The 13,857-nt window shown below is 47.9% G+C and overlaps 1 protein-coding gene across 1 annotated transcript; it reads left to right on the top strand.

The window, feature by feature from the left end:
* Positions 1-7,284: 7,284 nt before the first annotated feature.
* On the top strand, positions 7,285-12,951 carry LOC146575362 (uncharacterized). Its single transcript, XM_085272480.1, has one exon. The coding sequence runs from the start codon at positions 7,285-7,287 to the stop codon at positions 12,949-12,951; it is 5,667 nt and encodes a 1,888-aa protein (XP_085128606.1).
* Positions 12,952-13,857: the final 906 nt, after the last annotated feature.

Genomic DNA, 13,857 nt, shown 5'->3' with positions numbered 1-13,857 from the left:
ATTCCCATGATGCATTGAGTTTTTCCTTTCCAGTCACCTTTCTCACTCACTATGTGTTAACAGACCTCTCTGCATTGAATCATATCTGTTATTAATCTCTGTCTCTCTTCCACAGCATGTCTTTATCCTGTCTTCCTTCTCTCACCCCAACCGGTCGCAGCAGATGGCCCCGCCCCTCCCTGAGCCTGGTTCTGCCGGAGGTTTCTTCCTGTTAAAAGGGAGTTTTTCCTTCCCACTGTCGCCAAAGTGCTTGCTCATAGGGGGTCATATGATTGTTGAGTTTTTCTCCTTGAGGCGACTTTTGTTGTGATTAGGCACTATATAAATAAAATTGAATTGACTTGTGTGGTGGAGATAACAGATCACTTGGTTGGATTACTGGTTGGTAATTTTTGCGTCATAGTATCTGTGTTTGGGTAATCCTTTTGGTTTTTGGCTGTTGTGGTCAACTTAGTGCTATTTACATGTTACATTTGTGTCTTCAGTGCAGGAGCTTGTGATTGTCATGTAGAATCATACATGTCATTACAGGTTTTTTTTTAAGAATTTCCAAATTGAGAGTATTTAGTTTTGCTGTGTGGTAAGATATCTGCTGATTAACTGCTCAAGTATGTCCTTGCTTGTTAATAATTGGGCACTGCAAAGATGAGAATTCTTAAAGCTTTAATGATTTTTTCTGTCCAGTCAGTCCACTTAATGGCTTGTGACCATAAATGCCTGCAGTTTGCTTCAAAGGGCATCACTGATGATAGTCTATAAAACTGAAAACTACTTCTTCCCATTTTTTTTATAAAACAGCCTAGGAACTAGATTAATCTTAGTGTGTGGAGAGGTGTGTCCATTTACATACACAAATTGGAATCTGTTAGATATGACAGGACTTACAGGTACTGTGCTGTAGTGGTTTAATACCTACAGCATACTCTTATCTCTTTAATAAAACATTATAGTCAACAATATCGAATGCTCCGCCTCTGGACTCTGTCATCCTACTGGAAGAAGTCAATGCTGATGAGCAATGAAAGTGAGACCTGCACAGGTGCGATTGGCTGGAATGGCCTGCTGGATCGGAACCTGAGTGTGGTTTTTTTTGTTAAGAGACTTCACTGCAAACCACAGTTTGTCTATAATAAACACTGTGTTTGAACATAAGAGAGCCCATAAGTGCACGTGGCACTAGGACATTGTAGGCTGCAGGTCAGTGATACATTTTGTAATCATATCATTGGATCTGCGGCAGTATGCTCTGGACATTCGGTCGAAGAGAGGTGCTGAGCTGTCAACTGACCTGGTGGTGAGTTGGATCAGGTAAACATCTAGTGAGAGTGTGCTGGGAAGACCGGGGAGAGGTCTGAGAGATCTTCAACTCCCACCTCCGGCTGAGCTTTGACAGCATTCCGAGAGAGACTGGGGAACAATGAGTCCAAATGGACCATGTTCAGAACCTCCATTCCTGAAGCTATGCCCACAAGGTTGTTGGTGCATGTTGTGGTGGTAACCCCGAAACAAGATGGTGGACACCAGAGGTGAAGGGAAACGTCAGACTGAAGAAGGATTCTTATCGGGCTTGGTTAGCCTGTGGGACTTCTGAGGCAGCTGATAGGTACCGACAGGGCAAGCGGAAGGCGGCTCAGGCAGTGGCTGAAGCAAAAACCTGGGTGTGGGAGGAGTTTGGCGATGCCATGAAAAAAGACTTTCAGACTGCCTCAAAGAGATTCGTGTAAACCGTCAGTTGACTCAGGAGAGGAAAGCGGTCTTCTACCTGCACCGTGCGTAGTGCCAGCGGAGCACTGCTGACTAAGGGTATTGTTGGGCGGTGGAAGGGATACTTGATACACCTCCCTAATCTCACCGGCACATCTTCTGTAAAGGAAGGAGGATGAGGGGGACGACTCTTCTATCACCGGGGTGAGGTCACTGATGCAGTTAAACAACTATTAGGTGTGTTTGGTGTATTTGCAGTTAGTGAGCTGCTCTCTCTTTTTGACTTACGTTTTACTTTATAAACCAACGCTTGAGTTTTGTTGGTTTCCTTAAATGGTGATAGCGGCTTGTCCGTCTCTTTTAGTTGAATATTAATAGGAACTTTAATAAAACTCTTTAATTTAACCATTTTACCTCTTTCTCCTTTTTCTGACCAGGACACATTTTGTTATTCCCTCCCCCCCTCATCGCCTAGACCCCTTTTAGGGGAACGTAACAGGGGGGGTGGCACCTCAGGCAGAAGAGATTGAAGGACACGCCCACACAGGCACCTTCAGGAGGAGGCCCTGCAAGGGCCGTAACAGGTGGAAGAGTTTTGCCCCGAGTTCCTGAAGGCTCTGGATATTGAAGATCTGTCTTAGCTCACATGCCAATGTTTAATGGAGATCAGGGGCAGTAGCTCTGGATTGGCAGACCGGGGTGGTGATTCCCATCTTCAAGAAATAGGACTGCTGGGTATGCTAAAACTAAAGAGGGATCGCACTCTTCAGCTTCCCTGGGAAAATGCCACGGTGCTGGAAAGGAGAGTCGAATCTCTGATAGAGGAGGAACAATGCATGTCCTGGTCGTAGAACACTGGACCAGCTGTTTATCCTCCCCATGATACTTCAAGATTCAGATTCAAGATTCATTATTTGTCACATGCATAGTTATACAAGTACAACACACAGTGAAATGTATCCTGACACTCCTCGACTGTGCAAAAGGGGAGAGAAGAACATTATACATTAGGTGAATATATACATGGGGGACATTGTGTGCAGCAAGTAGGTGAATTCTGTACAGTAAGTAAGTAGCATTTTATGCAGTAAGTATTATGTGCAGTAGTAGTACTTGAAGGTGCATAGGAGTTTGTCCAACCAGTCTGGCTGTGTTTTGTGAACTTTGAGAAGCCATTCGACCTTGTCCCTCAGTGTGTCCTGTGGGAGGTGCTTCAACAGTATGGGGTGTCTGGCCCATTGCTACAGGCCATTCGATCATGTACATCCATTACAAGAGCTTGGTTCAAATAACTGGCAATGTTGGACTCCTTTCTGGTGGGTGCTGGACTCTGCCAGTAGTAATGGGATTTCCGTCTCTTTTTGGAAAACCGGCTCAGCTCACTAAAAAGAGCCGGCTCTTTCAGCTCCCAACCAGCTCTTGAGGGTGTTTTGTTGCTTTAATTGATTTATTGTCAACAATAATATAAAATTATGTACAAAAGGAATTACTGATGTAAAAAAAAAAAAGTGGTTTTAATTATATATGTTTATAAATATATGCGGTGGCTCCTAGAGAAAGCACGTACAAACTCCAAAGCACATTTCTAGCGTTAACTGAACTTCCAAAACAGAACTACCTAGATCACTTAAATTACACAATTGAAAGCATATGTGTATGGTTTGTGTATTTATACACAAGCACTCATATGTAGCGAGTAAAAGCCACCGAGTAACCGCTAAGAGCCTCTATACTACTCGTGCAAACTTTCAGGCCCAAAGCTCTTACAGGAACGAGCCCAGAATAAACGGGACAAGAGGGTCAAATATCAGTCAGATACGTTAAAATTTATTATTTTAAAAGAAAACAAAGGGTTTGCAAAAGGCCTAAAACATCAAAATGGAAAAAGTCACTAACGACCACAATATAGTCTTATTGGTGCAACCTGCCAGCAATGCAACTTTCACCTGTGGGCTTGCTCTCCCTCGGCGGTCCCAGATGCTCGTTGCTTTAAAAGAAACAAATCCACCTCAAATAAATACAAGCCTGTGATGGACCAAGCAGTGAAAGAAACTTAGGCACAGGTTAAAGTCCAAAAAAATGATTTTTTTAATTTAGCCCAAAAAACATAATTGGTTAACTCATGCAAAAAGAATCAAAATCTTGGGCTCATAAAAGAGGTCAAAATAACAAAACTCTACTCAAAGTTGACAACACAACTGATAACTCAAACAAACTGACCTAACTTAAGGAGACAAAGGGGAAACTTAAATAGTGGCTGATCAGCCCACAAAAACAGGAGAAGGGGTAAAACACACAAAACCTAACTAAACCTAACATAATGAACTCCAATTCCCCCCCATGGTCCCGAGTTATGGCATGAACCAATTTGCAGTCTTCCTTTAAAGCTCGCTCCGCCCCTTTTCCACCTCTTGGCTCCTTAATCAAGGGACTGGAACAGCTGCAACTAGTGATGGCCAAATGAAGCTTTCCGAAGCACTGAAGCTTGTATTGAAAAACGGTTCATTACTCGAAGCTTTTCAACACAGTCCTCTCCGGTGACATCTGGTGGTGAAAATTTTGAAGAGCAGCTTGAATCTGCAAAATAAAACGGACTGCTCAATCATCGCTGCTCACTCAAGAGTGGAGTTCTCTCTGATATTGGGCCACCGTTCCGTTGCTTTGAACATGTAATTGGTTTTGTTTTCTCGATTGGGGGGCTGAAAAAAATGTAATGCGTATTTGCGTAATACATTTTGATCAATAAACTTTCCCTATTTAAACATGCACTATGGTGGCCTTTCTCTGCTCATAACTCCTTGATGTTGGTAAATACAATAAGTGAGCAATATATATAATATACATATGAGAATGCACAGCACATTATGGAGTATGCCCCTGCTGTGAAGTCCTGCCTCCATCTACTTGTCGTTTAATCACTGGACAGCTTGACAGGTTCATACAAAATATTAGATTAGGCCAATTGTCCTATACATATTTTTGACCTAGGGGTGGGATTGATTGTGAACTGGAAAGGGAAAATGCTTAGGAAGCCGAGTACGGCTGCATCGTCACTGATTTGTAGAATCATTTTGATTCGATACAGGATCCGATTCAATTTGATTGGAATCTGGAAAGTTTTGCCTCAGTCAGAAATATTACAAGTCTGATCATTTAACAGTATATATCCATAATTTCGTATCTATTAAAAGAAAGCTGACACATGTGAGACTTAATTAGAGATGTAAACAGAGAGTTATGAAACCTGCAGCTGCAGAAGCCAGCGAAGAAAAAAGAGGCAAACACAGCGCGGACCAGCCGACACATCAAAATCTGACTCTGACGCGTCGGGTCCGCGCTCTGTGTTCACGTTTGTATGCAGAATCCGTAAACCTGCTCCCAGTTACTGTTTTAGCTGTATGGTGTTTGACGACATGTTGTGAGGTTTAACCTGAGATGCTGGCGTTTCAGGCATAATAACGTTAATTTACAAATCGACACGGGATTTTAATGAATCAATATCACTTTATTCAATTTAGCATGGATTGTAATCAGAAAGGCGATAATCAAAACCCACCCCTAATCAAGAACTTGCAAAGTAAAAACATGATCTATGTCAGGTAGCCCTTTTGTTATTTACAGTTAAAAAGAGGATTAGTGTTACTGTGCGCTGGCTGAGTCTGTTTCTTTTCTTAGAAATAGTTTCTCCTGCCCTGGAGAAAATCCACTTGCATGGAACAGAAGAGGCTGTGGAGTGCAGGAACTACACTGCAAGCTGGTAGATATGCAGGTATTCCTGGGTCCTGCAGACTATCACCTAAAAACAATAAACAAAATGATTTTCTAAACTGTAGCAATGTAATGTACGTATAGTGTCAAATACATTTTTGTAGTCTTCATTAGCTTTAATTCACATGGAAGTGTTCCTAAAGTCATATGCTGTAATGATATTTCCATTATGAAAACATGATTTTGGACATTTCAAGTTTTTCACTTCGGCAGATAAAATGAATTGAGCAAAATCAACTCAAAATATTCCCACACGCCAGAACGTCCTCTCTTCCTCGCTGGCTCCATATCTATCAGTGGAATGATCACCTCGTCGCTATCTGTCACCATCAACACACTCCACGAATCCCGTGGATGATTCACTTCCTTATATCTGTTTGAATCAGGTACCGAAGCAGTTACGTGCGTAATGAAGCTTCGGACGTCACTGGTCACGTGACTTTTGCCAAACGAAGCAAGCCTCGACACAGTGCTTCTGAACCAGTGTGTTGTTTTTTTCGACACACGCTCCGGAGCGTCAGCTTCAAGCGGGCCATCACTAGCTGCAACTAAGGTAACTCAGAAAACAAAAGATTAATCATACATAACAGTGTAAACTAAAATGTGCGCACTTATTTTAGAATGCAGTGTTATGTGGATATGTGAATGAATTCTAAACCAAAACCAGTTATTTGTCCTGTAAATTAATTCCTATATTTAAAGAAAGACAAATGTGAATGCAATGTTACTTATAAGTCTCTACACTAACATGGTGGGTATTACCACTGTGTGGCTGTAAGTGCAGCCATCACAGAGCCCAACAGAACACTTATTGCATGCACTCGCAAATCCACACAGAGCACCTCTAAAAGACCTAATTCCCCTAAAGTAAGAGCCCAGCTCAGGGATTGCACACTGCCCGACTAATATTGCACCAGCCCACTGAAAATAAAAACAAACCCAGCATAAAAAACAAACAGTTTTATAAGGTGACCCTACTCTAAAACCAACCTGGGAGAAAAATGCAACGAAAAAGAGAAGGAGGAAAAAACTGACAAATTCACATGTGCAGCCTGTCCTGCAGGAGGCAATACAATATAAATTAGATTGTAGCGCATAAATATACTTTTTTTTATGTCAAATATATTAAGTTAACATACCTCCAGCAGACAACTGTGTTTGCTGCACACCTGGCTTGTCTTCTAAAATCACTACTAGAAACATAAAATACAATAAACATCAAATACATTTCAACGAATTTAAAAAAGCACTAAAAGAAAAACAGCCTGTACCTCGAACCTCTGCTGTGGAGGTTTAAAACAACCGTTTGTGTATGTTACAGGCATGGTCCTTTAAGGGTGAAGCCTGATGGGAAATGTATGCGGGTGTGTGTAGCGGAACTGCCTGTCGGGTGTGTGAGGGTGAGCGGAGAAGGAAAAGAAAAGTAACGGTTAACTACAGAAGAGACGAAGAGAAAGTAAATAAAAGGAATATAATAACTCCCTCGGCAGCCAAAGTTGTATCGGCGATGCCCGCTGTGAGTAAACTGTTTCAGCCCACTGTACGCGGTGTTCGTGCCTTGGAGGAGAAATAAAGGTTCGGTAAAGCAGTTTCCTACGCCTCCCTCGATCTTCTTGCTAGCGGAGTTGACCTGTATAGTAAGCTGTTGCCGGCTGCGAGTCAAGTAACTGCCAGAGGTTTCCTTACTACGGTTCGGGGCCGCGGATCTGGCGCGGTAACACTGGGGGCTCTTTTCCGGGATAAAACTCCGCAAAGCGCCGAGAGAGAGGGAGCGAACTTTCTTTTTCTCTTTTCCCTCGGACGACAGAGAAAATGGCGGCTCCGAGAGATGCTGAAGGGGATGGCATGGGAATGTACTTCAGTAAGAGCAGCAACCCATTTTTGCCAGAAACCCCAGAGAGTGGCACAGCTAATGTGGACCGTGCCACTTATGTAAACAATAGAATCCACAGCAGCAACCCCTTCATCACGGACATAGAGTTAACGCCAGCGGCGAGCATAGCAGCAGTCTATACGACGGAGTTTGAGGCTGCATGGCATCTCACCCCGCCACCTTCAGCTCACACCAACCCTTTTTTAACACCAATAGCGAAGCAGAATGCAGTGTGCAGTGAGTTTAAGCAGTTGCAGTGCTCAGACTGCGGAGGCCCTGGTAACACTGCATCTACACCGCTCACAGTGGGACAGCATGGCTCGCATGATCACCCACCTCGGATTGTTACATCTCGGCCATGCAGCCAGCCATTCACCGCCATGAACTGTACCTGCAGTGTCCCTAGAAAAACGCCGTTTACTGAGCCAGCGAAGCTACACATTATGCCGGGTATACCCCAACCTGCGCAGTACAGCTATGAAATGCCAGCTCAGGGCTATTTTTCCCCAACAACTCGCATGGCAATACCAGCACCAGATGGGGGGTGTGGGCTTTGCAAGCATGACCAGGGTCACAGTTCAAAACAAGCCATGCCAGGGCCACGCGGCTGTTTTCCTGGTGTAGTGCAAGACGGGGGTTTTGCAGATTGTAGTGCTGATGGACAGACGAGGGGCAAGGAGAAAATTCCCACATTACAACCAGACCATTTCGATGGGTCAGGGTCATGGAAAGACTTTCTCTATCAGTTCGAGACCTGTGCAAAGGCCAACTGCTGGACGGAGAACACCATGGCTGTCCAACTGAGATTCAGCCTGAGGGGCGCAGCTGGAGCCATAATCCACAAAAACCCCAAATCTGCTCGCTGGAGTTACCAGAGGATTGTGGAGGAGGTGGAGGCTGCCTATGGGCCGTGTTCAGAGCATGCAGCAGCCATTGGCATTGAGCTACGGCAGAGAATCCGGAAACCAGGTGAGGCCCTGCACACCCTCAGAGATGATATATACGAGAAGGTTTCCATTGTGTATGCCAACCGCTCCGAGCTGGAGCAGGACTGCATTGCTGTAGAGATCTTCACTAATGCTTTGGCAGATGCTGAAATGGTCCAGAAATTGTTGGAAGAACAACCACGCACCCTGGCAAGAGCCTATGAAATCGCCCACAGGTTCGAGACAACAAAAAGGGCCGCCAGGGCAGTCACACAGCTTATGCAGCCAGGGCCACGAGTCTCTACAGCACAGGGGACCCGAACAGCTGCATTACGGGAGAGTGTTCATATGCTAAGTTATGAACCACCGGAGAGGGCCCAAAGACCTATCCAGCGTGGGCGCCAAAGCTGGAGCACATCTAACAGGTCAAGCAGGAAGGAGGCTGTTTGCCATAACTGCTCCGGCATAGGACATCTACAGAGGAACTGCCCCTCTCCTCGCTCACCTGCCCAAAAGCCTGTAAAAGCTGCTAGAGGCCCAGCCCCTGACCCAGGCACAGTGTTCTACAATGGAGGCCAAGATGTGATGTGTGTCCAGATAGCAATACAGGGACGGGAAATACGGGCCTTGCTGGATTCTGGTGCACGGCGGAATGTGCTGCCCCTCCACTATTTTAACACCATCCCCGCAGAGTCAAGACCTCAGGTGCAGGCATCCATTGCTCAGACTCTACAAGGCATTGGTCCAGAGGGATTGGCCGTTCTGGGCGAGGTCATCCTGCCTGTACAGGTGGGGAGCGGTGTTGAAAATGTAGACTTTCTTTTGGCCGACATGGCTGAAGGCACTGAAGTTATTCTGGGGCACCCTTTCCTGCAACAATCGTGCGCTTGCTTAGACTACGGCCGCCAAGAGATAACCCTGTTTAATGAAAAGATACCATGTTCTGGCGTGGGCCCTCGACCCCAGGTGCTTGTTGTTAGGGTGGCACGCACTACGGTTTTGGAACCAGGCTGCGAGTATGTGGTCCCCGGGTTTTCCAGCTCCCACTGTGCCGCCCATAGAGACATGATGCTAAGCCCTACAAAGGGCTTTGTGGAGAAGCACCAAGTACTGGTAGCTCACGCAGTTGTGCAACCTAGTAAACCCTCTAGCATCCCAATCAGAGTCTTTAACCCTGGGGCCGCAGCTGTCACCTTAAAGCGTGGTGCCGTGGCAGGGGTTCTTCAGCCCGTGCAGGTCCTGGAGGGGTCGGGGGGTCGCCCACCAAGGGTCCTGGCAGCCCTCGAACTTAATGGTACTCCCCCTGCTTCTGTACCAAGCCATTTGCAGGCCCTTTACGCCGAGAGCAGCCCCGGTTTGACTCACGTTGCCCGCTACGATCTGGCAGGCCTGCTGAGGTCCTACAGTGATGTCTTCTCCACTGGCCCGAATGACCTTGGTCGCACTGGTGTTGTCCAGCATGACATCCTGACCACGCCAGGGCCACCAGTTAAGCACCCGCCGCGCAGGATGGCAGGGGACAAACAAATAGCGGCCGACCAGCAAGTACAGCAGAGCTTGGAGGCTGGGCTAGCTCAACCTAGCAATAGCGGCTGGGCTGCTCCAATTGTGATGGTGAAGAAGAAGGACCAGAGTCCCAGACTATGCGTGGACTATAGACCACTAAATGAGCGAACCCTTAAAGACGCTTATCCCCTGCCACGCATCCAGGACACCCTTGACACGCTTTCTACTGCCAAGTACTTCAGTACACTAGACCTGACTTCAGGGTACTGGCAGATAGAGGTGACCCCCAGAGCCCGAAAAGCAGCTGCATTTTGTACCCGTAAGGGATTGTTCGAGTGGAATGTGATGCCGTTTGGACTGTGCAACGCACCGGCCACATTCCAAAGGCTTATGGACAGAGTCCTGGCTGGGCTGCAGTGGGAGACATGCCTAGTGTACCTAGATGACATCATTGTCCTGGGCCAGGATAGCACCCAGATGCTGGAGCGGCTCGAGCAAGTGTTCATCAGATTGCGTGGAGCCAACCTAAAACTGAAGCCATCTAAATGCTGCCTGTTTCGGGAGCAGGTGGCCTATCTGGGCCATATCATCTCTGCTGGAGGTATTTCCACGGACCCCCAGAAAGTCCAGCAGGTGACGGACTGGCCTGCACCGCGGACCGTCACAGAAGTGCGTCAGTTTGTTGGCTTAGCCTCATACTACCGCTGGTTCGTGGAGGACTTTGCCACAGTGGCTAAACCCCTCCACGAACTCACTAAGAAGTATGCCCATTTTAACTGGACTGCCGACTGCCAGGGAGCATTCCAGGAATTAAAAAGACGGCTTACGGCAGCCCCTGTCCTGGGTTACCCACTGGACCAGGGTGACTTCTTCCTCGACACTGATGCCAGCAATTGTGGGATTGGAGCGATTCTCTCCCAAGTGCAAGGGGGCGAAGAGCGGGTCTTGGCCTATGGGAGCAGGCGGCTGTCGGCTACCGAACAAAACTATTGTACGACCAGGCGAGAGCTTCTGGCGGTTGTGGCGTTCACTTCCCACTTCAGACAGTACCTGCTGGGTAGGCCGTTCACTGTCCGGACTGACCATAGCAGCCTCCGCTGGCTGACCAGGCTGAGGGAGCCCAAGGGCCAGCTGGCCCGCTGGTTGGAGAAGCTGGCAGAGTATAACTTCCAGGTGCTGCACCGACCTGGGAAAAACCACCAGAATGCGGATGCACTTTCCAGGAGACCCTGCCGCGCTTCATGCCCGTGCACACTCCCAGAGCCCACCATCAACAGCGACCGGTTCGAGCATAAAGGTGTGCAGTGTAACTTAGAGGACTGTGGTACCAGCATGACCCCCCCAGGGCAGCCCCCAGTGGGGGTAGTGGGGCCTGATGGTACCGATGGGAAAAGCCGGGTAGCAGAACCAGAGTGTGCACCCGTAGCAGCAGTGGACTGTTGTTCCAGTAGTAGCCACGACACCTGCCCAAATATCCACCGGGTGGATGAGTCCCATCACACTAGCTTGTTCAGTGGCTGGACCCCAGAACAGCTCTTGGCTAGCCAGAAGAACGATGTGGATATAGGCCCAGTTTGGAAATGGAAGGAAAAAGGGGAAGGTCGGCCCGTCTGGGCCGATGTAGCGGCATGCAGCCCCGCAACCAAAGCCTACTGGGCGCAGTGGAAGAGACTGTACCTAAAAGATGGAGTGCTGGTGAGGAAATTCCACTGTACAGAAAGTAATGTGTTTTTCCCCCAAATCCTTCTGCCTCACGCCTATCGTCACTCCGTAATGCAGCAGATGCACGATGGCCCAGTGGGTGGCCACTTTGGGGCAGAAAGGACCCTGGCACGCTTGAAGAATAGGTACTACTGGTACAACATGAAAGATGATGTGACCCTGTGGTGCCGCACTTGCACCAGTTGTGCTGAAAGGGCGCGGCCCCCAAAAACCCCCCAGGCAGCGATGGGCATGGTACGTGTTGGCGCCCCCATGGAGAGGATTGCAGTCGATCTGATGGGACCGTTGAACGAAACAGAAAGGCATAACCGATTCATATTGGTGGTACAAGACTACTTCAGCAAGTGGGTGGAGGCTTATCCAGTCCCCGATGCACAAGCGCCCACGGTGGCAGGAAAGGTTGTTGCGGAGTGGGTATGTAGATATGGAGCCCCACAGTCTCTGCATAGCGACCAGGGCACCAACTTTGAGTCGGCTGTGTTCCAGGGGATGTGTGAACTGTTCGGAATCAAAAAGACACGCACCACGCCCTTTCATCCACAGTCCGATGGCCAGGTAGAGCGTTTTAATGCTACCCTGCAGAAGGCCTTAGCCACCACCGCGGAGCGCTGCCACTGGGACTGGGATATAATGATCCCCTATGCTGTCATGGCTTATCGGGCAACTAAGCACAGTTCCACAGGATTGACCCCAAACATGATGCTTCTGGGCCGAGAGATAACCGAGCCTATTGACCTGGTCGCGGGTCTGCCGGCCGACGACACCCCCAACTGCACTACACCACAGTATGTGGTGCAACTCAGGGAAAGGCTGGAGCTTTCCCACCAACTGGCACGGGAGGCTCTCGGGAAATCTGTTGAGCGCGCTAAGAAACAGTACGATAAGAATATCTGCCAAGTTCAGTATCCAGTCGGCGCTGCAGTGTGGCATCTGATCAAAGGGACCAAGAGAGTGCGGCACAAGGTTCGCAAGTTTCTGCCTTCCTATGAGGGCCCCTACTTCGTAGTGGGCCTGTTGGATGATTTAGTCTACTGCATTAAAAAGGGGCCCCGAGCAAAGGCTAAAGTGGTTCATCACGACAGACTCAAGCCTTATCACTCAAGAACGCCGCTGGACAACAGCTGGGTCTTCCAAGACTCCGACCAGGCAGCACCCACCGAGGTGCCTCCTCCAGCGCTCGACGAAAGCGATTCTGACATTGATTTCGGCCCCTTCGACTTGTGGGAGACCCCAGCTGGGGCAGATCAACCAGATACTGGTGCTTCCCTGAGAGCTGGCTCTCCGCCACCCGCTCAAGGAGATGGTAGTGGGTTGCCAGCCAGCCCTGTTCAGCCTTACGTGGATGGGGCTGAAGGACCAGAACAGCACCCTTCCTTCAGGTCCACACCCCGTTCCAGACCACGGCGTGTGCGGCGGGCGCCGGACATGTTTGGTGACTGGGTCAGTCACTAGGCTAGTATGTCCTAACTGAGTCGGGGTGTAGGCGGATCGCTGCCCTGCTCAGTAGTTAAAAAAAAAAAAAAAAAAAATTGTTCATGTTACATATGTTAAGTGATATGACTGTTGTAAATTGAGTTGTTACAGGGGGCTATTCTTACGTGTACTGTTGGGCTTGTTTGTCTTGCTGTTTCCTGGCAACATGGCTGTCGACGGGCTGCAAGTTATTGTTTGAACTGTTTATACTAATGAGGTAAAGCTGGATATAGGGGTAAACGTTCAGCTGTAGTGCCTTAATGTCTTTCTTTATGAATACTGTCTATGTGAAGGGCGGGATATGGACATTGACTTGCACCCTCCTCAAAGTGAACCCTGTACATCCTATGTTTTCTTGTGCTTAAAATATGGACAGTTGTCTACTTCAAGATTGTTCCATCCTAAGGATCGCCATTTTTGGACTGGGGGCACGAATGCTGTATGTTTCCTTGTTAATGGGGGGTTCATGTGCTGGAATGATGTTAAGGGTTTAATTATCATCCAGAGTGGGGGTAGTGTTACAGGCATGGTCCTTTAAGGGTGAAGCCTGATGGGAAATGTATGCAGGTGTGTGTAGCGGAACTGCCTGTCGGGTGTGTGAGGGTGAGCAGAGAAGGAAAAGAAAAGTAACGGTTAACTACAGAAGAGACGAAGAGAAAGTAAATAAAAGGAATATAATAACTCCCTCGGCAGCCAAAGTTGTATCGGCGATGCCCGCTGTGAGTAAACTGTTTCAGCCCACTGTACGCGGTGTTCGTGCCTTGGAGGAGAAATAAAGGTTCGGTAAAGCAGTTTCCTACGCCTCCCTCGATCTTCTTGCTAGCGGAGTTGACCTGTATAGTAAGCTGTTGCCGGCTGCGAGTCAAGTAACTGCCAGAGGTTTCC

This window comes from Mchenga conophoros, linkage group LG4, assembly GCF_057382185.1.
Source record: "Mchenga conophoros isolate Kocher_MC1m ecotype Shallow Benthic linkage group LG4, M_conophoros_male_GT1.1, whole genome shotgun sequence".
Lineage (NCBI taxonomy): Eukaryota > Metazoa > Chordata > Actinopteri > Cichliformes > Cichlidae > Mchenga > Mchenga conophoros.
The sequence above is the reverse complement of the archived record's forward strand: the minus strand, read 5'-3'. Positions and strand labels throughout refer to the sequence as shown.

Coding starts and splice junctions, on each gene's coding strand:
- LOC146575362 (XM_085272480.1), top strand. CDS start 7,285: ATGGCGGCTCCGAGAGATGCTGAAGGGGATGGCATGGGAATGTACTTC.